The sequence below is a fragment of the Pseudorca crassidens genome, chromosome 1, assembly GCF_039906515.1.
Source record: "Pseudorca crassidens isolate mPseCra1 chromosome 1, mPseCra1.hap1, whole genome shotgun sequence".
Classification (NCBI taxonomy): Eukaryota; Metazoa; Chordata; class Mammalia; order Artiodactyla; family Delphinidae; genus Pseudorca; species Pseudorca crassidens.
In genome coordinates this window covers 104239127-104265056 of record NC_090296.1, presented here as the reverse complement: position 1 = coordinate 104265056, position 25930 = coordinate 104239127, and the positions used below count along the sequence as shown (strand labels likewise).

The window sequence follows — 25930 nt, the reverse complement described above, 5'->3', positions numbered from 1 at the left end:
CTCTGTCTTCTCATTTTGTTTAATGTACTGTGTTTGGGGTCTCCTTTTCGCAGGCTGCATGTTCGTAGTTCCTGTTGTTTTTGGTGTCTGCCCCCAGTGGATAAGGTTGGTTCAGTGGGTTGTGTAGGCTTCCTGGTGGAGGGGACTGTTGCCTGTGTTCTGGTGGATGTAGCTGGATCGTGTCTTTCTGGTGGGCAGGACCGTGTCTGGTGGGCAGGACCGCGTCTGGTGGTGTTTTGGGGTGTCTGTAAACTTACTATGATCTTAGGCAGCCTCTCTGCTAATGGGTGGGGTTGTGTTCCTGTCTTGCTAGTTGTTTGGCATGGGGTGTCCAGCACTGGAGCTTGCTTGCTTGGCGTTGAGAAGGAGATCTTTGAGAGAGCTCTCGCCGATTGATATTACCTGGGGCCGGGAGGTCTCTGGTGGTCCAGTGTCCTGAACGCGGCTCTCCCACCTCAGAGACTCAGGCCTGACACCTGGCTGGAGCACCAAGTCCCTGTCAGCCACAGAGCTGAGAAGAAAAGGGAGAAAATAAAAGAAAGAAACAAAAAATAAAGTTATTAAAATAAAAAATTAAAAAATTATTAAAATACAAAAATTTAAAAAGTAATAAAAAAAGTGAGCAACCAAACCAGTAAACAAATCCAGCAATGATAACAAGCCCTAAAAAACTATACTAAGATAAACATAACAGTCAGAAACTAGTCAGTTGCATACAGCAAACCCCAAGTCTACAGTTGCTCCCAAAGTCCACAGCCTCAATTTTGGAATGATTTGTTGTCTATTCAGGTATTCCACAGAAGCAGGGTACATCAAGTTGATTGTGGAGATTTAATCTGCTGCTCCTGAGGCTGCTGGGAGAGATTTCCCTCTCTCTTCTTTGTTCGCACAGCTCCCAGGGTTCAGCTTTGGATTTGGACCCGCCTCTGCATGTAGGTCACCCTCTGGCATCTGTTCTTTGCCTAGACAGGAGGGGGTTAAAGGAGCACCTGATTAGGGGGCTCTGGCTCACTCAGGCCAGGGGGAGGGAGGGGTATGGAATGCGGGGCGAGCCTGCAGTGGCAGAGGCCGGCGTGACGTTGCAGCAGCCTGAGGCGCGCCGTGTGTTCTCCCGGGGAAGTTGTCCCTGGATCACGGGACCCTGACAGTGGTGGGCTGCACAGCCTCCTGGGAGCGGAAGTGTGGATAGTGACCTGTGCTTGCACACAGGCTTCTTGGTGGCTGCAGCAGCAGCCTTAGTGTTTCATGCCCATCTCTGGGGTCCATGCTGATAGCTGCAGCTTGCGCCCATCTCTGAAGCTCATTTAGGCGGTATTCTGAATCTCCTCTCCTCATGCACCCCGAAATAACGGTCTCTTGACTCTTAGGCAGTTCCAGACTTTTTCCCAGACTCCCTCCCGGCTAGCTGTGGCGCACTAGCCCTCTTCAGGCTGTTTTCACTCAGCCAACCCCAGTCGTCTCCCTGGGGTCTGACCTCTGAAGCCCAAGCCTCAGCTCCCACCCCCCACCCCCACCCTGACGGGTGAGCAGACAACGTTCTCAGGCTGGTGAGTGCTGTTTGGCCTGATCCTCTGTGCGGGAATCTCTCCGCTTTGCCCTGCGCACCCCGTTGCTGTGCTCTCCTCCGTGGCTGTGAAGGTTCCCCCCTCTGCCACTCACAGTCTCTGCCCGTGAAGGGGCTTCTAGTGTGTGGGAACCTTTCCTTCTTCACAGCTCCCTCCCACTGGTGCAGGTCCCATCCCTATTCTTTAGTCTCTGTTTATTCTTTTTTCTTTTGCCCTACCCAGGCACGTGGGGAGTTTCTTGTGTTTGGGGAAGTCTGAGGTCTTTTGCCAGCGTTCAGTAAGTGTTCTGTAGGAGTTGTTCCACATGTAGATGTATTTTTGGGGAAGAAGGTGATCTCCATGTCTTATTCCTCTGCCATCTTGAAGGTCCTCCCCTGTGGACAGTTTTTATCATAAACGGATGTTGAATTTTGTTGAAAGCTGTCTGTGCATCTGTTGAGATGATCTTATAATTTTTATTATTCAGTTTGTTAATATCGTGTGTCACATTGATTGATTTGTGGATATCCTGGCATCCCTGGGATGAATCCCACTTGATCATGGTGTTTGATCCCTTTAATGTATTGTTGGATTCAGCTAGCTAATATTTTGTTGAGGATTTTTCCATTTGTGTTCATCAGTGATACTGGCCTATAATTTTCTTTTTTTGTGGTGTCTTTGTCTGGTTTTGGTATCAGGGTGATGCTGGCCTCATATAATGACTTCAGATGCATTCCTCCCTCTTCAGTTTTTTGGATTAGTTTGAGAAGGGTAGATGTTAACTTTTCTTTAAATGTTTGGTAAAATTCACCTGTGATACTGTCTGGTCCTGTACTTTTGTTGATTGGGAGTTTTTAAAATTAATAATTTCAATATGAACCGAATTGGTCTGTTCATATTTGTATTCCTTCTTGATTCAGTCTTGGGAGATTTTACGTTTCTAAGAATTATCCATTTCCTTTAGGTTGCCCATTTTATTGACACATAACTGTAGTAGTCTCTTATGATGCTTTGTATTTCTGTGGTGTCAGTTTTAACTTATCTGTTTTCATTTGTGAGTTTATTTATTTGGACCCTCTCTTTTCTTGATCTGTCTGGCTAAATGTTTATCAATTTTATCTTTTGAAAGATTCAGCTCTTAGTGTCATGGATCTTTTCTGTTGTTGTCTGTCTCTTTCATTTATTTCTGCTCTGATCTTTATTATTTCTTTCTTTCTACTTTGGATTTTATTTGTTCTTCTTTTTCTAGTTCTTCAGTTGTAAGATTAGGTTGTTTACTTCAGATTTTTCTTGTTTTGTGACGTAGGCTTGTATCGCTGTAAACTTCCCTGTTTGAACTGCTTTTGCTGCATGCCGTAGATTTCGGATCATTGTGTTTCTGTTTTCATTTGTCTCCAGGTATTTTTTGATTTCCGCTTTGATTTCTTCAGTGACCCATTGTTTGTTCAGTAGCATATTGTTAGCCTCCATATGTTTGTGTTTCTTGCAGTTTATTTTTTATAGTTGACTGCTAGCTTCATAGTGTTGTGGTCAGAAAACATGATTGATATGATTTCAGTCTTCTTAAATTTATTCAGACCTGTTTTGTAGTCTAGCATATGATGTTTCCTGGAAAATGTTCCATGTGTACTTGAAATGTTTATTCTGCTGTTTTTAGATGAAATGTTCTATGTATAAATATATATCTATTAAGTTCATCTGATCTAATGTGTTATTTAAGGCCAGTGTTTCCTTATTGATTTTTTTTTTGTCTGAATGATCTATTGATTTAAGTGGGGTGTTGAAATATGCTACTTTTACTGTGTTAATGTCAGTTTTTCCCTTTATGTTTGTTCATATTTGCTTTATGTATTTAGGTGCTCCTATGTTGAGTGAACATATATTTACAATGGTTATATCTTCTTGTTGGATTGATTCCTTTATCATTATGTAAAGTTCTTCTTCATCTCTTGTTACAGTCTTTGTTTTAAAGTCTATTTTGTCTAAGTATTGGTACCCCAGCTTTCTTTCCATTTCTCTTTGCATGAAATACCCTTTTCCATTCCCTCACTTTCAGTCTGTTTTTAGATATGAAGTGAATCTCTTGTTGGCACCATATAGATGGGTCTTGTTTTTGTACATATTCAGCCACTCTGTGTCCTTTGATTGGTGCATTTAGTTCATATACATCTAAAGTTATTATTGATAGGTATGTACTTATTGCCATTTTGTTAATATTTTTGGGGCTGTTTTTGTAGTTCTTTTTTAAAATTTATTTATTTTTGGCTGCGTTAGGTGTTCATTGCTGTGTGGACTTTCTCTAGTTTCAGCGAGTGGGGACTACTCTTCATTGTGGTGCACGGACTTCTCATTGTAGTGGCTTCTCTTGTTGTGGAGCATGGGCTCTAGGCGCACAGACTTCAGTAGTTGTGGCAGGCGGGCTCAGTAATTGTGGCTCGCGGGCTCTAGAGCGCAGGCTCAGTAGTTGTGGCACACGGGCTTAATTACTCTGCAGCATGTGGGATCTTCCCAGACCAGGAGTCAAACACGTCCCCTGCATTGGCAGGCGGATTCTTAACCACTGTGCCTCCAGGGAAGTCCCTGTAGTTATTTTTTGTTCCTTTCTTATTCATTTGCTCTCTTCCCTTGTGATTTGATGTCTTTCTTTAGTGTTATGTTTGGATTCCTTTCCCTTTTCTGTGTTTCTATTATAGATTTTTGCTTTGTGGTTATGATGAGATTATATATAGTAACCTGTATATGTATGTGATTGTTTTTAGCTCTCCCTCCCCCCACGTTTAATGCTTTTGACATTATCTTTTACATCTTTTTGTTCTGTGTATCCTGTAACTGTCTATTGTGGATATAGGTGATTTTACTACTTTTGTCTTTTAACCTTCCTACCGGCTTTATAAGTGGTTGATCTACTACCTTTACTGTATATTTGCCTTTACCAGGGAGGTTTTTTTTCTTTCATAAATTTCATATTTCTAGTTCTGGTCTTTTCTTTTTTGCTTAGAGAAGTCCCTTTAACATTTCTTGTAAAGCCAGATTAGTGGTGCTGAACTCTTTGCTTTTGCTTGTGTGTAAAACTCTGTATCTCTGTTTCAAATCTGAATGATAGCCTTACCATGTATTCTTGGTTGAAGGTTTTTCCCTTTCATCACTTTAAATATATCGTGCCACTCCCTTCTGGCCTGCAAAGTTTCTGCTGAAAAGTCATCTAACAGTCTTATGGGAGCTCCCTTGTATGTAGCTAGTTGCTTTTCCCTTGATGCTTTTAAGATTCTCTCTTTATTTTTTGCCATTTAATTACAGTGTGGCTTGGCGTGGACCTCGTCAGATTGATGTTATTTAGGACTCTGTGCTCCATAGACCTGGATGTCTGTTTCCTTTCCCAGGATAGGGGAATTTTCAACTCTTATCACTTCAGATAAGTACTCTGCCCCCTTCTCTCTCTCTTCTCCATCTGAGACCTCTATAAGGCGATTGTTTGTATGCTTGTTGTTCTAGAGGTGTTTAAGACTGTCCTCATTTTATTTTTAATTCTTTTTTCTGTTCAGCTTCGGTGATTTCTACTACTTTGTCTTCCAGTTCGGTGATCCATTCCTCTGTATCATATAATCTACTGTTGATTCCTTCTAGTGTATTTTTTATTTCAGTTATTGTACGCATCAGCTCTGTTTGGTTCTTCTTTATATTTTCTAGCTCTTTGTTAAACTTCTCACTATGGTCATTCATTCTTCTCCTAAGTTCATGAAGCATCTTTATGATCATTACCTTAAATCCTTTATTGGGTAGATTGTTTGTCTTCACTTTGTATAGTTCTACTTCTGGAGTTTTATCTTGTTCCTTTGTTTGGAACATGTCCTTTGTTGCCGCATTTTGCCTAATTCTTTGTGTTTACAGTAGGTTCCCTACACACAAACAAGTTCCATTCCAAGAGCGTGTTCATAAGTCCAATTTTTTCGTAAGACCAACAAAGTTAGCCTAGGTACCCAACTAACATAATCAGCTATATAGTACTGTAATGTAATAGGTTTATAATACTTTTCACACACATAATACATAAAAAACAAAAAAGAAAAATAAAGAAAACATTTTTAATCTCACAATACAGTACCTTGAAAAGTACAGTAGTACAGTACAACAGCTGGCATACAGGGGCTGGCATCAAGTGAACAGGCAAGAAGAGTTACTGACTGGAGGAGGGAGAGGAGGTGGGAGATGATGGAGCTAAAGGATCGTCAGCAATAGGAGGCAGAGGGCAAGCTGCAATTTCACTCATGCCTGACATTGATGGCACAGGTTCTGGTTCTTTGCTGGATTCAGTTCTATCTACCCTCTTGAAAAAACGATCCAGTGATGTCTGGGTAGTAGCTCTTTTTTTTTCTCGTCATAGATGACATGGTGGCACTGGATTGCATTCTGAATGGCTGCTGCAACCTTTGTGTACACTTCTACATTTGGGTCCTGTGCCTCAAAAACTAACAGTGCCTCCTCAAATAAAGAAAATCCCCTTGCCATTTCTTGCATCGTGAATCTCTTCAGTTCTTCAGTTACTTCTTCTTCCTCTTGTCTCTCTTTGTACTTTCTCTGGGCCACTGCTTTCTTGTCATCACCGCTGCTTTTACGCTTGCTTTTGGACATCCTGGGCTTGAAATAAAGATACTGTACAGTAAAGTACACAAAAACACAACCACTGTAGCGGATGCATGTGCGTGGCAACGTACGCCCGGCATGTGAACTAACTCACGTGATTGTATGTGCGAATGCACATTCACATCTTTTTTTTGTTTTGTTTTGTTTTTTTGTTTTCACATCTTTGAAAGTTCTCAACTTGAAGGTTCGTATGTAGGGGACTTATTAAGTAGGTCATTTATATTTCCCAATCATGAAGAAGTCGGCTTGTGTAAAAGATGTCCTGGGACTTCCCTGGTGGTCCAGTGGTTAAGACTCTGTGTTCCCAATGCACAGGGCCTGGGTTTGATCTCTGGTCAGGTAACTAAATCCCACATGCTGCAAGTAAAGATCCTGCACGCTGCAACAAATATCCAACACACGGCAATGAAGATTCCCACCTGTCACAACTAAGACCTGATGCAGCCAAATTAATTAATTAATTAATTAATATTAAAGATAAAATAAAAGCCATCCTATGGGGCTCAGCAACATACTCCCCTTGTGTCACCGTAGCTATATGATCTAGGGGTGCCCCCTATGTGCCTTCTGTTGTGGCAGGGCCAATTACTGTGGGCATGCTGGTAGAGAGCGCTGGCCCCTGTGCCTGTTGGCTGCTAGGCCCTTCCTCAAGAGGCGGCAATCAGCTGATTATGGGCAGAGCTGGGTCTTGGCATGGTTGGATGCATGGCTTGGGCTGTCCCGGGATTTGTGCCAACCTGAGTGGGGCCAGGTCCCAGCAAGGCTGTCTGTGGGCAGGGCATCCTGGAGCAGCTGGCTGCAGAGCCTGGGTGTCTCAGGATTGGTGCTGCCTGCTGGAAGGTGGGGGTGAATCCTGGGGGATCCTGGGTCTTGTGTCAGCCCACTGGTGGGTGGGGCCAGATCCTAAGGTGGCTGGCTGGGAGGCTATGGAGCCAAGGCTGGTGCCCGCCCACTAGTGGGGAAAGCTAGGTCTCCTCTGCAGTTGGCTGCTTGACCTTAGGTGTCCTGGTACTGGTACTGATAGACTGGTGGACAGGTAAGCCTCCTGCAATAATAAACTAGAGGGAGGACTCCAAAATGTTACCAGCACCAGTGTTCTCATGGTAGAACAAGCTCCCCAGAGTGGCTGCTGCCCATGTCTTTATCTCCAGGAGGAGTCCAAGTTGCTTCCTGGCTCTCTGGAAGGCTTTCCAATATCAGCAAGTGGGTCTGACCTAAGCTCTTTTCACATTATTGCCTCTGCTAGGTCTTGGAGTGTGTGAAATTTTGCATACTCCCTTTAAGAGTAGAGTCTGTTTCCTACAGCTCTCCAGCTCTCCTGCACAAAATCCTCACTGGCCTTCAAAGCATCATGTTCTGGGGGCTTATCTTTGTGGTACAGGACCTTTGGGCTAGGGAACCCGATGTGAATTCGGACCCTTCTCTCTTTGGGAAGAACATTTGCAACTGTGTTTATCCTCGTGTTTGTGGGTTGCCTGCTGGAAGTGTGGGTCTTGACCATAGGTCTCTACCCCTTCTACCTGTCTCATGGTTCCTTCTATATATTTTTAGTTGTAGAAAATCTTTTCTGTTAGTCTTTAGGTCCTTTCTCATCAATTGCTCTGTAAATAGTTGTAATTTTGGTATGTTTATTGAAGGAGGTGAACTCAGGGTCTTCTTCAAACTGCTGCCATGGTAACTTTTTATTTTTAAGCTATTTTTTTCCAGTTTTTGAGGTATAATTGACAAATAAAATTGTAGTATATTTAAAGTGTACAATGTGAAGATTTCATACACGTTTATATAGTGGAAGGAATCCCATAGTCAAGTTCATTAACACATCTGTCACGTAACATAGCTACCCTTTTTTAATCTTTTTTTTTAATGTGAATCTTTAAGATCTACCCTCTTAGCAACTTTCAATTATGTAGTACAGTTTATCAACTATAGTTACCATGCTATACATTAGATCCTCAGCACTTGTTCATCTTATAGCTGAAAGTTTGTACCCTTTTACCAATATGTTCCCATTTCCCCCACTCCCCCAGCCCCTGGTACCACCATTCAACTTTCTGTGATTCTGACTTTTTCTTTTAAGATTCCACATATGTATGATTCAGCATTTTCTTCTTTTTTAAGGCTGAATAATATTCCATTGTGTGTGTTTGTGTACATATATATACACATACACATAAAAAAAATAAAGTATACAATTCTTTGGCTTTTAGTTTATTCACAGGTTATACAACCATCATGACTATCTAATTCTGGAATATTTTCATCACCTCCAAAAGGTACCCCATACCCATTAGCAGTCACTCCCCACTCTTCCCTCCCCTTAGTCCCTTAAAATCCGTAATCTACTTTCTGTCTCTATGAATTTGCCTATTCTGGACATTTCGCATACAATATACGGCCTTTGGTGTCTGCTGTCTTTCACTTAGTATAATGTTTGTAGGATTTATCCATGTTGTAACATATCTGAGACCTTCATTCGTTTTTATGGCTGAACAATATTCTGTTGCATGCGTATACCACAATTTGTTTATCCATTCATCATTTGGTGGCAATTTAGGTTCTTTTCATCTTTTGGCTATTGTGAATAGTGCTGCTGTTAACATTCACTTGCAAGTATTTGTTTGAGTACCTGTTTTCAATTCTTTTGTGAATAAACCTAGGAATAGAATTGCTGGGTCATTTGTAATTGTATGTTTAATTTTTGGAGGAACCACCAAATAATTTTTCATAATGGGTGCCCCTTTTACATTCCTTCCAGCAATATATGATGATTCCAATTTCTTAAACCCTTGTCAACACTTGTTATTTTCCATTTTGTTGATTATAGTCATCCTATTGGGTGTGAATTGGTATCTCAGTGTGGTTTTGATTTGCATTTCCCTGACACTAGTGATGTTGAGCATCTTTTCATGTGTGTCTTGGCCATTTGTTTATCTTATTTGGAGAAATGTCTATTCAAGTCCTTTGCCCATTTTTAAATTGGGATATTTGTCTTTTTGTTGTTGAGTTGTAAGAGTTCTTTATATATTCCAGATACTAGACCCTTATTAGGTAAATGACTTTCAAATATTTTCTCCTACTTTGTAGATTATATGTTCACTTTGATAATGTCCATTGGTACACAAAAGTTTTAAATTTGCACAGAGTCCAATTTGTTTATTTTTTTCTTTTGTTGCTCGTGCTTTTGGTGTCAGTCATATCTAAAAATCTGTTGACAAATCCAAGGTCATGAAGATTTACCCTATGTGTTCTTCTAAGAGTTTTATGGTTTTACTTATATTTAGGTTGTTGATCCATTTTTAGCTAACTTTTGTATATGATGTGCAGTATGGGTCCTGCCTCATTCTTTGGCATGTGGATATTCATTTGTTCCAGCACCATTTATTAAAAAGCCTTATCAAAAATCAGTCACCTTGGGCTTCCCTGGTGGCACAGTGGTTGAGAGTCCGCCTGCCGATGCAGGGGACGTGGGTTCGTGCCCTGGTCCGGGAGGATCCCACATGCCGCGGAGCAGCTGGGCCCGTGAGCCATGGCCGCTGAGCCTGTGCGTCCGGAGCCTGTGCTCCACAATGGGAGAGGCCACAACAGTGAGAGGCCTGCGTGCCACCAAAAAAAAAAAAAAAAAATCAGTCAGCTCATAGATGTATGAGTTTATTTCTGGACTGTCAATTTTATTGCATTGGTCTATATGTCTGTCCTTATGTCAGTACCACACTTTCTTGATTACTGTAGCTTTGTAATGTTTTTTTTTTTTCGGTACATGGGCCTCTCACTGTTGTGGCCTCTCCCATTGCGGAGCACAGGCTCCGGACACACAGGCTCAGCGGCCATGGCTCACGGGCCCAGCTGCTCCGCGGCATGTGGGATCTTCCCAGACCGGGGCACGAACCCGCGTCCCCTGCATCGGCAGGCGGACTCTCAACCACTGCGCCACCAGGGAAGCCCCTGTAATGTATTTTGAAATTAGGAAGTATGATCCTTCCAACTTTGTTTTTTTCAAGATTATTTTGGTTATTCTGGGTCCCTTGTAGTTACCTTTGAATTTAAAGATTGGCTTTTCCATTTCAGTTAATATGGTAGTATATCCATGTGTTTTCTGACGATTTGAAAAAGGTCATTACATAAAATCTTATTTTTATAATTAAAAAAGTATAGAAAATGAATGGGGGTTAAGATCACTAGTATTTTTTTCTTTGGGTTTTTTTAAAATTTTTTATGTTTTCCCAATAATAAACATGTTTTCCTCAATAACAAAACATTTATTTTTGTAGAAGGAACAGTGCTTATCTTCCTATGATTATTTTTTAGACTTTTAATTTCTTTTTGTTCTAACAGGAATTACTAAAATTCTATGTACATCTACCAAATTTCCAAACATATGAGAAATTAACTTTAACCATTAGCATGGTATCATGAGAAAAAGCAGTATCTTTGATACTTTCTTATATTTACACTTTGTCAAGTCTACTGACCTACTTACGTTTTGTGTAAATATATCCCAAATTCACAGCATCTGTGCAGAAATAAACTTTCAACAATCATATATATCCAATTTTTTGTTGACTATAAGCTTTTTCATCTTTTCCAGAGGTGTGGTTAAAATCTTTTTTTTATTTCCTATGTTCCTGGCCTCACAGAGCTCAGAGAAAGTCTATGGGCAGTTTCTCAGAGCTCTTACAACTTGAGTGCAAGACAGTCAGTCTTCTTCCACTCCTTTCCCTAGGTCCCTGAATCTAGACCCTAATCAGCTTCTTGGGAAGTCACTGAAGGTTTATAAGTAGATAATTTTAGGGCAATATATATATTTTTAATTCTCTGTATATGGAAGTAAGTGGCCCACACTTCATGGAGTTAAGCTTGAGTACCAGTTGAGTTGTTCAAGTGGCTAGTATATGTATTATGGAAATAGTGTTATGGAAAAGAGATGGATAGTATAGGGTCACACATTTATAATACTGATTAGGTTTTTGTTAGCCTTGGAAAGAACAGAGTGTGGGAGAAGAAATACTTTTTTTTCAGAGAGAAGTTGAGAGATTTAAGTTGTTGATGGTTCCTTGTCATCTCAACAGCAAGGTCTTTTGAGATGGAAGTAGCTGAGTTCAGTTGGACACCTCCAAAAAGGAAATTGTTTGCAAAAGTCTGTTATCAGAGGTGAATAAGATTACTATTGAACAACAAGGATAAGGTGAAGAGTAGGGTACAAGAGTATGATATTAATTCATTTCCATTAGTCAAAATCTGGTTTAAAAAACTAACAGTTTTTCTTCTGTTCCTCAGTTCTGTCAGATTTGTTCCTTGAATTTGAAGGCTAGTTTAATAGAAGCATTTTAACATATATGACATTAAATATGTCAGTACTATGTCTCTGTGTAGTAAACCCAGGTACTGACTTAAGAAAGATTTCTTCATCAATAAGCCAAAGCTGAATCTTTGAAAGATACCAACAAATCATGACAGGATTGTGAAATCATATAGTGTAAGACCAAAGAATTTTCTATCGAGTAATAACTTTTGTTCAAGGACAGATAGAGCTAACTACTATAGTAAGAGTTTGCTCTTATCCTTGTCTACACCTGGAGTTTCCAAGACACTTACAAATTCTTATGCTTTATATGAAAGTCCAGATTTCAATTTAGTTAGGTTATTATTCTGCCTTTCAGTTTACTTATGTCCAAATTTGCTGGAGAGTTTAACAAGTTCCTCTCAGTTATTCATAAGTTTGATTTTTTACTTTGTGAATTAATTAGCCATTGGCTCTCCTTATAACTCTCAACGATATCTTTGGGCCACCTTTCACCTATTTGAAAATCTGCCAAAGGGAAAAGAAAATGTCCTAGTCTGCTTGGGCTGACATAACAAACAAGCAAAAAACACAGACTGTGAGGCTTAAGTAACAGAAATTTATTTTCTCACAGTTCTGGAAGCTGGGAAGTCCAGTATCTAGGTTCAGGCCAATTCATTTTCTGGTGAGGCTTCTCTTTCTGGCGTGCAGCTGGCTGCGTCCTTGCTGTGTCTTCACATGGTGGACAGAGAGAGAGAGAAAACACTCTGGTGTCACTTCTTAAAAGGACAATAATCCTATTGTATCAGGGCCCCACCCTTATGACCTCATTTGACATTAATTACCTCCATGTAAGCCTTATCTCCAATATTGTCACATTGAGTGTTAGGACTTCAACATTACAAATTTTGGGGGACATGATTCAGTTCGTAGGGAGAAGAGAAGGGAACTGAAATGAAAATCAATTTTGTTACATTTTAGCTTTGAACACATACCTATATTATTTTAACTGGATTATCATTTCCACAGAATATAAACAACTAAATAATTAAATTTCAGAAGTTAACAGCTTTCCAAGAGAAATTTTAACACTGTATTTATTAAACTTCAGTCTGAATTAATACTTGAATTTTCTTAGCTTAAGGGAGCTCATTGTTAGAATGATATATAGCTCCATGTGGAAGATGTTGACTGAAAAGATAAAACGTAACTCTCAATTTTTAGGCTGTGTGTTATTCAGGGACCTCACTGAGGACTGTAGCCCTGGAAACAGCCTCTCAGATAGCTCTGAGGAACTGTCCCAGAGAGGTAAAGAATGAGCCAGGATATATAGGGGGTTTTGCTGAAAAAATGAACAAACAAAAAACATGTAGTTGAACATCAAAAGATTACTGCTAGGCACAAGAAAGAGACATCTCAAGTTAATGATTTTAGTGCTTTTCTATGTATGGGAAGATGCTAGAGTCTGGGCTCATTGAAATTATTCCTTTGAAATGCTTAACTGTCTAGGGCCAGTATCCTGTTTTTCTCCATCCTAATTTCCCCTCAGGGTGCACCGTTGGGGCATCTACAGTGGCTGATGGCTTGATGGTGGACAACATTGTTTACCAGAATGACAGGCAACATTCTTTGTTTACAGAGATAAAACTTTTTTTTTTGGCTGCTCTGCACAGCATGTGGGATCCTATTTCCCCGCCCAGGGATCGAACCTGCACCCCCTGCATTAGAAGCCTGGAGTCTTAACCACTGGACTGCCAAGGAAGTCCCCACAGAGATAAAACTTTAAGATATTCTTAGGGGGCATTTTGCACAGTGTCTTCTTTTCCCATTAGAGCCCTTCACATATTAAACAGTTATTTAAAATTCCATGCCTAATAATTCTTACATCTGTGTTGTGTCTGAGTCTGGTTCTGATGATTGCTTTGTCTCTTTACAATGTGTTTTATCTTGCCTTTGGCATGCCTTGCAATTTTTTGTTGAACACTAGGCATATTGTATCAGGTAATAGAAACTAAGGTTAATATGCTTTTAGTGAGTAGATTTATTTACTCTGACTGGGTTTTGGGTTGTGTTTAATGTTAGCAATGTTAGCTGTACATAACAGGTACCAGAGGCTTCAGATTCCTCTAGTGTTTTTTTGGTTTTTTGGTTTTTTTTTTTTCCCCTTCTCTTTTGAAGTTGGGATTTTTGGCTTTTCTGTCTACTCATCCTCAGAGAGAGCCTTTGTCATAAGCTCTTTCTTCTGTAATCCACTGTCATTATCCTGGAACCCTGTTGGTGTGGTAATAAATTGTAAGGGAGTGGACACAATCTATAATCTTGCCATTAAGTCTCAGTCTTTTCATGGGCCTGTATTTTGGGCCTGTGATCTTCACAAGTGTTCCTCCAGTGATACAGCTTTTCTCCCTTGGCTCTTATTCCCTTCTCCAGCTGCAGTGTTGCCCGTGTATTTTCCTGAAACCCTGACAGTTCCCCAGCGGGAAGGGAATTCCTTTAGCTCTGACAAGGTCCTTTCTCCTGGAGAGTAGATCTTTGTTATGGAGAATACTCTGAGTATTTCTGTATTTCACAATGATTATTTTTCCCCCCTTCCTGCCAGAGTTCTTATTCATGGTGACCTAGTGGGGTTTCTGATGGTAAAGCTCACAAAAATACGGGTTCACCCTCCAAGATTGTGGCTCCCGAGAGTTTCTCACTGTCATGCTGGGCCACACTCAGACTCCAACATTTTGTCAAAATTACCGTTTAAGTGTTCCTACCAGTTTGCAGCTCTAGTTGCTTCTGCAATAGGCAAGCAGATCTTTTTATCTTTCTGGATACACTTATCTCTGTGTTTCAGGGTAGCAGTTTGCCCTGTGACTCACTTCTCTGATGGGTCCAAGAAAATTTGGTTTTCAGTGTGTCTATCTTTTTTTTTATAAGGATAGGAATGACAACTTCTTAACATGTCAGAGCTGAAACTGGAGCTCCCTTGTTGACCTTTTAGCTACTTACATGTGTATGTGTGTGTATGTGTGTGTGTATATATATAATCTAATATAAATAAAAGTAATTTTTATAATATGTATATATTTTTTAGGTTGTGAAAGTTTTTAATTGTTGCCACATGCACCTTTAACTTATCACAGTCTATAATCTACTTTAGGTTAACACTGACTCAATTCCAGTAAAATATAGCAACTTTGCTTTTTACAATTCCATTTTTCTCTCCTTATTTTTGGGCTATTGCCATTCATGAATAGGTATATGTACATGGATATTATAAACTAAACAATATGTGTTGGGACTTCCCTGGTAGTGCAGTGGTTAAGAATCGCCTGCCAATGCAGGGGACACGGGTTTGATCCCTAGTCCAGCAAGATCCCACATGCCATGGAGTAACTAAGCTCGTGCACCACAACTACGGAGCCTGCGTGCTGCAACTACCAAAGCCCATGTGCCTAGAGCCCATGCTCCACAACAAGAGAAGCCACCACAATGAGAAGCCCGCGCACTGCCCCCGCTTGCTGCCACTGGAGAAAGCCCGTGTGCAGCAACGAAGACCCAACACGGCTAAAAAATAAATAAATAAATTTATTTAAAAAAAAAAAGTATTGCTTTTTTCAAAACCCCAAGTTTTTAAATAAAGAGAAGAAAAGCAATAAAATATTTATTGTCTTTTTAAATTTATTTTTAATTGGATAAAACATAACATAAAATTTACCATTTTAACCATTTAGAAGTGTATAGTTCAGTGGTATTAAGTACATTCACATTACTGTGCAACCATCATCACCATCCATTTCCAGAACTTTTTCATCTTCTCAGACTGAAACTCTGTATCCGTTAAATAATAACGTCCCATTCCACATTTCTCTAAGCCCCTAGCAACCAGCATTTTACTGTTTCTATGAATTTGACTCCTCTGGGTATCTCATATAAGTGGAATCATACCATATTTGTCCATTTGTGCCTGGCTTATTTCACTTAGCATAATGTCTTCAAGGTTCATCCACTTTTTAGTATGTGTCAGAATTTTCTTCCTTTTTAAGGCTGAATAATGTTCTATTATTATGTATATACCACATTTTGTTTATCCATTTGTACTGTCTTTTTTTTTTAAGATTTTTTGATATGGACCATTTTTTTTAAGTCTTTATTGAATTTGTTACAATATTGCTTCTGTTTTATGTTTTGGTTTTTTGACTCCAAGGCATGTGAGATCTTAGCTCTCCGACCAGGGATCGAACCCACACGCCCTGCATTGGAAGGCGAAGTCTTAACCACTGGACCCCCAGGGAAGTCCCTGTGTTGTCTTTTATACTTACCTATATATTTACCATTTCCCATATTCTTGATTCCCACTTACAGATCAGAGTTAGTGTTTAGTGCCATTTCCTTTCTGCCTGAAGATTTTCTTTGGTATATCTTGTTGGACAGGTCTGTGGGCAATAGTTTGTCTCAGTTTTCATTTATCTTGGAATGTGCTTATTTCATCTTCATTTATGAAGAATGTTTTTGCTGGATCTAGAACTGGTAGTTTTAGTTTCTTTCTGTCAGTGCTTTGAACGTGTCATTTCACTACCTTCTGTCCTGTGTTGTTTCTAATGATGAATCAGCCTTTAATTGTATTATTGTTCCCCTGTCCATGATGAGTCCCTTTTTTTTTGCTGCTTTCAAGATTTCCCTGTTTTTGTTTGGCTTTTGTATTTACTTAGCAGTTTGACTAAGTTGTATCTAGGTGTATCTCTTTGTATTTATTTTACTTTGGTTTGAAATTCTCTGAGGTATGTAATGTTTTCATCAAATTTGATAAGTCTTTAGTAATTATTTCTTGATATATTTTTGGTTGAAAACTAGACATTTTAGTTAGTAGATTATAGTAATTCTGAGTTCTGTTTTAATTAATTGTTTATTTTTTAGTAACTTGCCTGGACTTTAACTGTGGGATCAGTGTAGACTCCCTTGTGGTATACAACTGCTGATGTCTCTGCTGAGTTTTTTAATTCTTGTTTTTTGGACTGGCTTCCTTAAGGGTCTTCCCTGTGTCAGCGTAACTCACTTGTTAGCTAATGATTTGGGCAGAGGTGGTAAATACCTTTAGCCTGAAAGGCTTCCACCCCGTTGCTGATTGGTCTGTGTGTGGGTTTGGAAGTACATTCACAGTTAGAGCAAGTTCTCAAGTATCCCTTGGCTTTGTTTTATGCCAGGCTTCCTTAGGTCTCCCCCAGAAATGCATAGCTTGCTGTTTAACCAGGGGTGTATGGTGAGCTTATTACAGACCTTCTATGGCTCTCTAATTTACATGATCTTTCTCTTAATTTTCTGACTACTCAGGCACTTACCCTGACTAGGACCTCAACCTCAGACCTTAACTGTAAATTTTCCCTCTTCATTCCCACCAAGTTTACCACTTTTCTCCACCAAAGCCACAGATTTTCACTGCCCCACCCTGAAATGAGTCCACCGTTTTTGCTAACAAAGCTGCTGGGTTCTTTTTCCTAGTTTCATGTTGGTAAAAATGTCAGTCTTGTCATCCTGGCTGGAGGTGGGTGGTTGGGAGTAACCTTAAGCAGGTCAGAGCCTCCCACTGTTCTTACCTATAACTTTAGCAGTTCTTCTAGAATAAACACTTACCAATTTGCAGGCTGCCTTTGGTTAATTCCCACTGCCCTGAATTGGTTGTTTTTGATAAATTTGTCTAGATTTATACTTGATCTTTATGGATGAGAATTGCCAACCTCTTCACAGCTCCATAAAACCTGCACATTTTCTTCTGTGGATGAATTTCACAGTTACTTATCAAGCTCCCTAAGAGTTCTTCTGGTATTTTGATTAGATTTACACTGACTTATAAACTAATTTGCAGAATATCAGAATATTGAGATTTTCTTCCAGGAATGTGGCATTTATCTCCATTTATTCAGACTTACATTTTATATCCCTCAGCAAAATTATTTAGCTTACATATAGGGCTGGCTCATATTTTGTGAAGCTTACTTGTAGCATTTTAAAAGCTTTTCTGGCAGTTACTAATGAAATGACTTTTTCCATTGTATTTTCTAATTGTTTATTGCCAGATTTTAGGAAAGTTAGTTTTAAGAGTTTGTATAAGTTGACCTTGTATGTGATTGCCTTGCTGAACTCTCCTTTTCATTCTAATAGTTTGTCAGTTTATATGTTTGTGTTCTTTTAGGTAGTCTACCATATTATTTGCAAATAATGATGGTTCTATCTTTGCATAATCTATATTTGTATTTCTTAAAGTTTTTTCATTTAAAAAAATTATTTATTTAAAAAATTCTGTTGTGTAGGTTATGCCCGCTAGGAAAATAGTAAAGCAGTAGGCATATTGGCCTTAGGGACTTTACTAGAAATATTTTTAATGCTTCACCATGAAGCATAATATTGTGTAGGTCCTTTTATTGATCTAAAAATTTTTTTCTTAGTATCAAGGGTATTTTGACATGTAGTGAGATCATATTATTTTTCTCTTTTGATTTCCTAATATCATAGATAAGAAATACATCATTGATCAAGATGTATTATAATTTTAATATTTTCCTTGATTGAGTTTTCTAGTATTTTATTTATTATTTTTACACGTAATAAATGAGATTGGCTTAAAAAGAACAATGCCTGATAAACCAGAGATTCATTCCAAATTAAAATAATTATAGATTTCCCTTTCTTCAGGAATTTCGTTTAGGAGCTGCTCATTATTCTCCTGTTACTTATATTTGCTGTCTGTATTAAACTAATATCCCATACTATATGGCGTCCTTTGAGCAGTACAAAGCAGTTAAAATCCAGTTCCTTCAGTGCGGTGATTGTTTTTCTAGCTTTCTGAGTTACTACACATTCCTCCTTTAAGTGGTATATTCCCCTTATTATGTTTTTTAAAAAATAAGACCTTCAAGGATTGTTTAACATTTGTCTGTCTCTGTTTCTCTTTGCTGTATGTCGTCTGCCTTTATCATAATCATAAGGTATTACCTTCTTCATGTTTTTCTGTTCATTCTAGTTCCTTCTGTCACCTGCTCTTTGAAGCCTTTTTAAATCCTTCTTCTTCCTCATTAATCCCTGAGGACTATTTTTGTGTTTCTAATATAGCCTATTATAAATTGCATATACATATATCTTTATATGCACACATGCGTGCGTGCGTGCACACACACGTATTTCCCTTAACTACATCTTGGCATAATAGAAGAACTTTCTTGTTACTTTTGGTTATAAGAACAGTCTTGTTTTTGGTAAGTAAGACTCAGTCTTATGCATTTTAAAAAACTTTTCAAAATTCATTCTGCATAACAGGGATCATGAGGGGTGAAGGTGTTCTGACTCTTCACATACTTTTTCCTCCTTCCGTGTGTTGGGGAACAGAGGAAGGAGGGAAAAAAGGCAAACATATTACTAAACTGGGGGAAGTTGTCATCTTCTTCTTTTAGGTTGTGGCTGCCTCTAGCTAACACTGACTGTTCATCATGGCCTATTATCAGGCATTTAAATGCTGGTTCATTGCCGTGTACAGATTCTTTCTGGCCCAACCTGTTGGCAGCTCAATGCGGCTCTCTGAATTTAGGACATATAGTAATTAGCATCTTTTGTGCTTAGTTTAGGCCTTAGGTGCAATTCTGGGATTATAAGAAACTCCTGTTAGTAATCTGTGAAATTTATTTTAAAATAAATGTTTCATGGTATAATAGGAAAATAAACAGTCTCCAGAAGAGGGTATTAACTCATGCAAATATTACAGAGTATCTCTTCAGTGCACGGTTTTCATACCTATAATGTTAATTCTATATCCTAAAATAATTCAGCCTCTAGGAAATTTTTTCCCAGCATGTCATTCTAGAGCTGTGTCAGATGTCCTATTTAAAAATAAATTAATTTAAATTTACATTAATGAAACGTAAATAAAATTACCAATTCAGTTCCTCAGTCACACTAGCCCCATTTTAAGTCCTTCATTAGCCACATGTGACTAGTGGCTAATGTACTGGATAGTACAGAACATTACTACCATTCAAAAAAGTTCTGTTAGACACTGCTTCTCTAGAGGATAGAGGTGAGAAATTTTTGTTACCATAGGAAGGTTAGGTACATGGAGTCGACCATATATACTAACCAGTTACTCTGTTTCACAGGGACTTTTTTTTCTTGCCCATGTGAGGGAAGTTTGTGAAAGGGAGAAAAATTGGCGCACAACTGAGCAATGTATTGCTTTCAGATTCATCTGATATTTAGCTTTTCGTGTGGAAATGTCAAATAACTGCTATTGCAAACATAGTTGACAGCAGGATTCAAAGTTCAAACATTTCCACCCACCAGAGACGAACTCCCTAGTTCCTCCTTCCTATTCCCTTCTTATTATTCCCTCATTCCTCAGGTGAAGGTCGGCACAACTTCAGTCCTAAGACAAGGTAAGACTGGCATTGGTAGAAAGGCGAATGTTTGCATATGTGTATTTGTGTGTGTGTAAAGATTTGGGGACAAGTGACTTAACTTTCAGAGTAATAAATTCTTCCTTTTTTTTTTTTTTATTAACCAAGCCCTTAGATATCATCTAATTGAATGCCTGTCCACATTTTACATGCAAGTAAACTGAGGCTAGAGAAGGTGACTGCCCAAGAACATATCAATAGTTAATGGTAAATCTGGAACTAAGACCTTTGTTCATTGACACCGTATCATTGAGCATTCTGCTAAATCATTTACCGTTCCCATTTTAATTCTTTATTCACTGCTAACTATTGCTGCAGATTTAATGACAAGTGTTTAAAGGTAAAAATAACTAATTATTATAATGAATTTCTTATTTTTAAAATATTGCTTTTTGTATGTTTTAAAGGATTTGGTAATTTTAATTTTTTCAGATTGAAGAAGAAGAGAGGAAAAGAATAGAAGATATGAAAGAAAATGAACGGATAAAAGCAACTAAAGAATTGGAAACCTGGAAAGAACATCAAAGAAAAGCTGAAGAACATAAAATAATTCAGAGAGAAGAAAAATTATATCAACAAGAAAAGCAAATTGAAGAAGAGAGAAAAAAATTAAAACATAAAGGTCTTACTAGGAATTCAGTATCTAGAAATCTTGCCACAAAAGGTACAATGATTACTTAATATTTTCTGGGAAAGTGAGTCCTGTTAGTGAAGTATATATGTCAGAGTGTGTGTGTGTGTGTGTGTGTGTGTGTGTGTGTGTGTATGTGAATGAATCTATCCACAGTATTAGGTCATTATTTTGGTATATGAATTACTGCAATACAAAGACTAAGGTGAAAGACTTATTCCTTCTTCTAGGAAGTAGTGAAGTTTTCATAATAAAATGAGCAAAGATTCAATATCGCTTTTACTCATGTGCTTCCTTTAGAAATTTATGCAGATGTTGTTAAATATGTGTTTAACTCAGGTGCAGGAAGACTTGGAGTGAATTAGCAGTACCAGGAGCATTCATTTATTTCTTTAGAGATAAGAAAATAGGAATTTCATTAAAAAACCTTTTCGTCACATAACTCAGGAAAATAAATACTGTTAAGCAAACTTCACAGTAAGCAGACAAGAACTCTTCTGGCCTTTGATTCTAGTGTATTCAAAAATAGGTAAGAGGGCAATTTTCTTTATTGAAAGCTAAGAGTTTGTTTTTATCTGATTTTAGAATATTAAACTTTGTTTTGGGTTTATTTATGTTTAGTAAATGGAACGTTTTGTAGTTAAATCACTTACATAATAGTGACAATTAACATTTCTTGGGTGATTACTATATTCCAGGTAATTTTATTGATTGTATCACTCAATTCTCACAACAGCACTTTGGGGTAAGTGCTGTTATTCTTATTTTAAAGGAAATAGGTGTTTTGAAAGGATAAACAACTACCCAGTAAGCAAACCTATAGGATTTGAACCCGGATCTGATTCTGAAACCTATGTTCTTTTCAAAGGCTACATGTCTTTACTACTTTAACAGTGAGGTTTAGCATGTTAAGTCATTTAGAGTAAATATTAAGCAGTAGCTTTATTAAATTTATATGTTTTGTGGTTTAATATTGACATGCAAGTTAACTACTACACTATCTCCTTCTTTAATGCCATTTCAACAAAATATTGATACAACTGGAGTATTTGAAAGCATTTCCTTCCTAATTTCAATTACTTCTAAACAAATAGCATGTTTTAAAACACTGGTGGAACCCAAACAAACTTTTGTATATAAGAGATATCCTGAAGATGTTTTAAAAAAATTCATCCAAGGATACAAGGGAAATTAAACATGGTGGAAGAAAAAAAATGTATAAATCAGCTTTTTTTGGATTTTTTACTCTAGAAGTCCTTTTTTTCCTTATTTCAGTAGTATCATTATGGATGACTGGTAGCATTCTTTAGTAGGCTTTGGTTACTTTCTTCCGTCTCATCCATGCATTTAACAAATATTCATTTACTCAGTGTCTCCTCTGTACTAGGAGTTATAGAATATACAAATAGGACTTAACGTGTGGCCAGTGCCTAAGGAACATAAAATGTTGTAGATACAAATAACTTCAGTTAGCTGGGATTTGTGAGTAACGGCTTAAAAAATTGACAAATGTCTCATTGGCCAGTAAAGTTAGACCTCTTAAAGAGGAAAATTTGGCTGCTCCTAAAAAGTCTAATGCTACTGTTTTAATGCCACCTTTCACTAAAAATGCTCATTTGATAACATTTTTAACTATAGAAAGAATATTGTATTATTTGCCCCAGAAACGTTCTTGAGACAAGCTACTTTTATAGTATACTGAATACAAATGGTGTGGCGGGTGCTGTGGATTGCCTACTCAATATATACTCTCCTTTTCCTTTTTTACCAATAGAATCATGATTTGGGGGTGGGGGACAGAAGAAATGTGTCCAGCTTAAAAACTTACCCTTGGAAGTTTGAGTATTGATTGGATATTTGAAGAAATTAAGGAATAATTACATTTTTTTTCTTTAGATGTGATAATGGTATTTTCTTTAGATGTGATAATTTATAAAGTCCTCATCTTGTAGAGATGCCTACTGAAATATTTATAGGTAAATATAATGTCTGAGATTTGCTTCAAAATAATATGGTATGTGAAAGTGGATAGAGGTAAAGATGAAATGGTGTTGGCCATGAGTTGGTAATTGAAGTCACGTCATGAATGCATGATTGTGATTATTCTATCCTGTCTACTTTTGTACATATTTGAAATTTTTTATTATAAAATGAAAAAGTAAGGAACAAAGCACAGTGATTCATTTTTACAAACAAAGTAATTTAAAATTAGTTTAAAAAAAAAAGGGAAAACAAAATTTACTTCCTCAGACTCTCTTGTAACTGTATGTAGCCAAGTGGCACAGTTCTGGCTCTTGAAATGCAAGAAGAAATCTACTAAGGATTTATAGAAAAGTATTACTTTTCTGAGATAAGTGTCCCCAGTTCCTTTCTGCTTGCTCCCCCTTTCCTTTTTCTACCTAAGATGAAGATCTTTGCCAAGAAGTGCATTAACACTTCTTGAGATCATGAAGAGGCATGCCATACATTAAGAATGATAGAACAGGGAAGAAGAAAGAGCCTGGGACATTAATGACATTGGAAAGCTGATAAATCGTGCTGAACTATCTTTCTTCAAGCTTGTTAAGTGAGAAAAATAAACCCATGTTTGGTTAAACCACTGTAGTCATGTTTTTTTTTCACACAGCCTAGAGAATTTTTGACTTCTGGAAATGGGTAATGGAAGGGAAGGTTGATTTAGCATTTGAAAATCATTCAGTATAATTATACTAACAGAACAAAGGACAAATGTGATTATTTCAATATTGCAAAGAGGCATTTGACAAAATCCAACACCCATTTATAATAAAAAATTGGACTAGAAAGAAACTTTCTCAACCTGATAAGAGCCTTCTACACAAAAATCTATAGCAAACATCATATTTACTGATGAATTAATGTGTACTTTGTCCCTTAGGTTGAAGAGCAAGGCAAGCATGTCTGTTTTCACTACCTCATTCAACATTATACTAGAGGTCCTAACTGCTGCATTAAGACAAGAAGAAGAAATAAAAGCCATGAAGATTAGACAGGAAGAAGTAAAACTGTCTATTTGTAGATGACATGATTGTCTATGTAGAAATCCCTAAGGAATCTACAGATAACTGCTAGACCTAATAAGTGAATTTAGCAACGTCTCAAGATATAAGATAGCAAAAATCACTTATGATTTTATTTATCAACAGCAAATAATTGGAAAATTAAACTTTAAACAATTTATAATAACACTAAGACACAAAATGTTTAGGAATAAATTTAATAAAAGAAGTGTAAGATCTCATCACTGAAAACTATAAAAAATTACTGAGAGATATTTTTAAAGGCCTAAACAAATGGAGAGATATAGCATGTTCATGAATAGGAAAACTCAATATTGTTAAGATGCCACTTCTCCTTAAATTGATGTATAGATTTAATGCAGTTCCAACAGAAATACCAGTAAGCTTTTTATAGAAATCGACAAGCTGATTCTAAAATTTATATTAGAATGCAAATGACCTAGACTAGCTAAAGAAATTTTTAAAAATAAGAACAAAGATGTTGGACTTATACTACCTTTATACTACCTGATTTGAGGACTTAACATCAAGCTACAGTAATCAAGATAGTGTGGAACTGGTGAAAGGATGAACAGAAAGGTCAAAAGAATGGAGTACAGTGAGTAGAAATAGATCCTTACCTGTATGGTCCGATGCTTTTCATCAAAAGCAGAACAGTTCAATGGGGAAAGGAAAGTCTGGAACAATTGGGTATCTGTGGAAACAAATGAACATTGATTCTTGCCTCACCGTGTACGTAATATATACACAGAAGACAAACTACCCAATAAACAATTAGACAAAAGATTTGAATGAACTTTTCACAAAAGAAGACATATGAATGGTCAATATGCACATGAAATGATGTTCAACATCATTAGTAAGGAAATGCAAATTAAACCACAGTGAAATATAGTACATTTCCACTAAGATAGCTAATATTAAATATTAGAGAGTCCATCAGTACAAAGTGTTATTGAGGATGTGCTACAATTGGACCTTGTACAATGATGGTCAAAATATAAAATGGTACAACCACTTTGGAAGAGTGTCAACTGTCATATAACCTGTCATATAACTCAACCATTTTAGCCCTAGGTATTTACACAAGAGAAATGTGTCTACCTAAAAACTTGTATTCAAATGTTTACAGCAGCTTTATTTACAATAGTGAACAACTGGAAACAATGTCCATCAACAGGTGAATGGATAAACAAATTATGAAATACATTCATAGAATGGAATATTACTCTTCAATAAAAAGGAGACAACTGGGACTTCCCTGGTGGCCCAGTGGTTAAGAATCTGCCTGCCAATGCAGGGGACACGGGTTCGATACCTGGCCTGGGAAGATCCCACATGCTGCAGAGCAACTCAGCCTGTGCACCACAACTACTGAGCCTGCGCACCTAGAGCCTGTGCTCTGCAACAAAAGCCACTGCAATGAGAAGCCCACGCACCACAGTGAAGAGTAACCCCTGCTCGCCACAACTAGAGAAAGCCCATGCACAGCAGTGAAGACCCAATGCAGTCAAAAATAAACAAATAAATTTATTTTTTAAAAAAGAGACAACTACTGATACACATGACATGAATGAATCACAAAATTATTCTGAAAAAAGCAAGACACTAGTCCATAGTGTGTGAAATTCTAGAAAATACTAACTAATTTATAATGACTGAGAGCACATCAGTGGTTGCCTGGGGCCAGGAGTGAAGGGAAAGGATGAACTTCACAGGGTTATAGGGGACTCTTAAAGGTGATAGAAATTTTCTGTGTTGATGGTGATTTCAGGAGCATGTACATCTGTCAGAACTCATTTAATATACTTTAAAATGAGTATAGTTATTGTATGTGAATTCTTTCTCAATAAAATTGAAAAAATAATGTTTATTGATTTTAGGCAGGAAAGCATCAAAGTGTGCACGATTTCCTCAAGTTCTTACTATTCCACAGAGTTATGCTTAGGGCCAGGCATAGTGAGGCCATTCCCCCAAAAGGCTCCAATTGAGGGTCCCTGCTCTTGTACTGTTGTCTATATTTATAAGGTATGAGGAAAGGGGAATCAATGAGCATTAATTAGTTACATGACTATGGGGGCTTTCTTGTCTTGTCAGAAACAGCTTTGTTCAAAAGGGGAAGCCGGAACTTCCCTGGCGGTCCACTGGTTAAGACTTTGCCTTCCAATGCAGGGCATGCAGGTTCGATCCTTGGTCGGGGAGCTAAGATCCCACATGCCTCGAGGCCAAAAAATCAAAACATAAAACAGAAGCAATGTTGTAACAAACTCAATAAAGACTTCAAAAATGTTCCACATAAAAATAAAAAAATCCAAAAGGGGAAGCCTCTTGAGGTCAGTTACTGGTATCTGTTGAACTAGTTTTGATTTGCT

At 37.8% G+C, this 25930-nt stretch overlaps 1 protein-coding gene across 2 annotated transcripts in view; it reads left to right on the top strand.

The window, feature by feature from the left end:
* DNAAF4 (dynein axonemal assembly factor 4) overlaps positions 1–25930 on the top strand; it is a 74198-nt gene that overhangs the window by 18723 nt on the left and 29545 nt on the right. For both annotated transcript variants that reach the window (XM_067747640.1, XM_067747639.1), the window contains exon 4: positions 20322–20553. In XM_067747640.1, coding sequence (XP_067603741.1) covers positions 20322–20553 — 232 coding nt within the window. The remainder of the gene's footprint in view (positions 1–20321; positions 20554–25930) is intronic.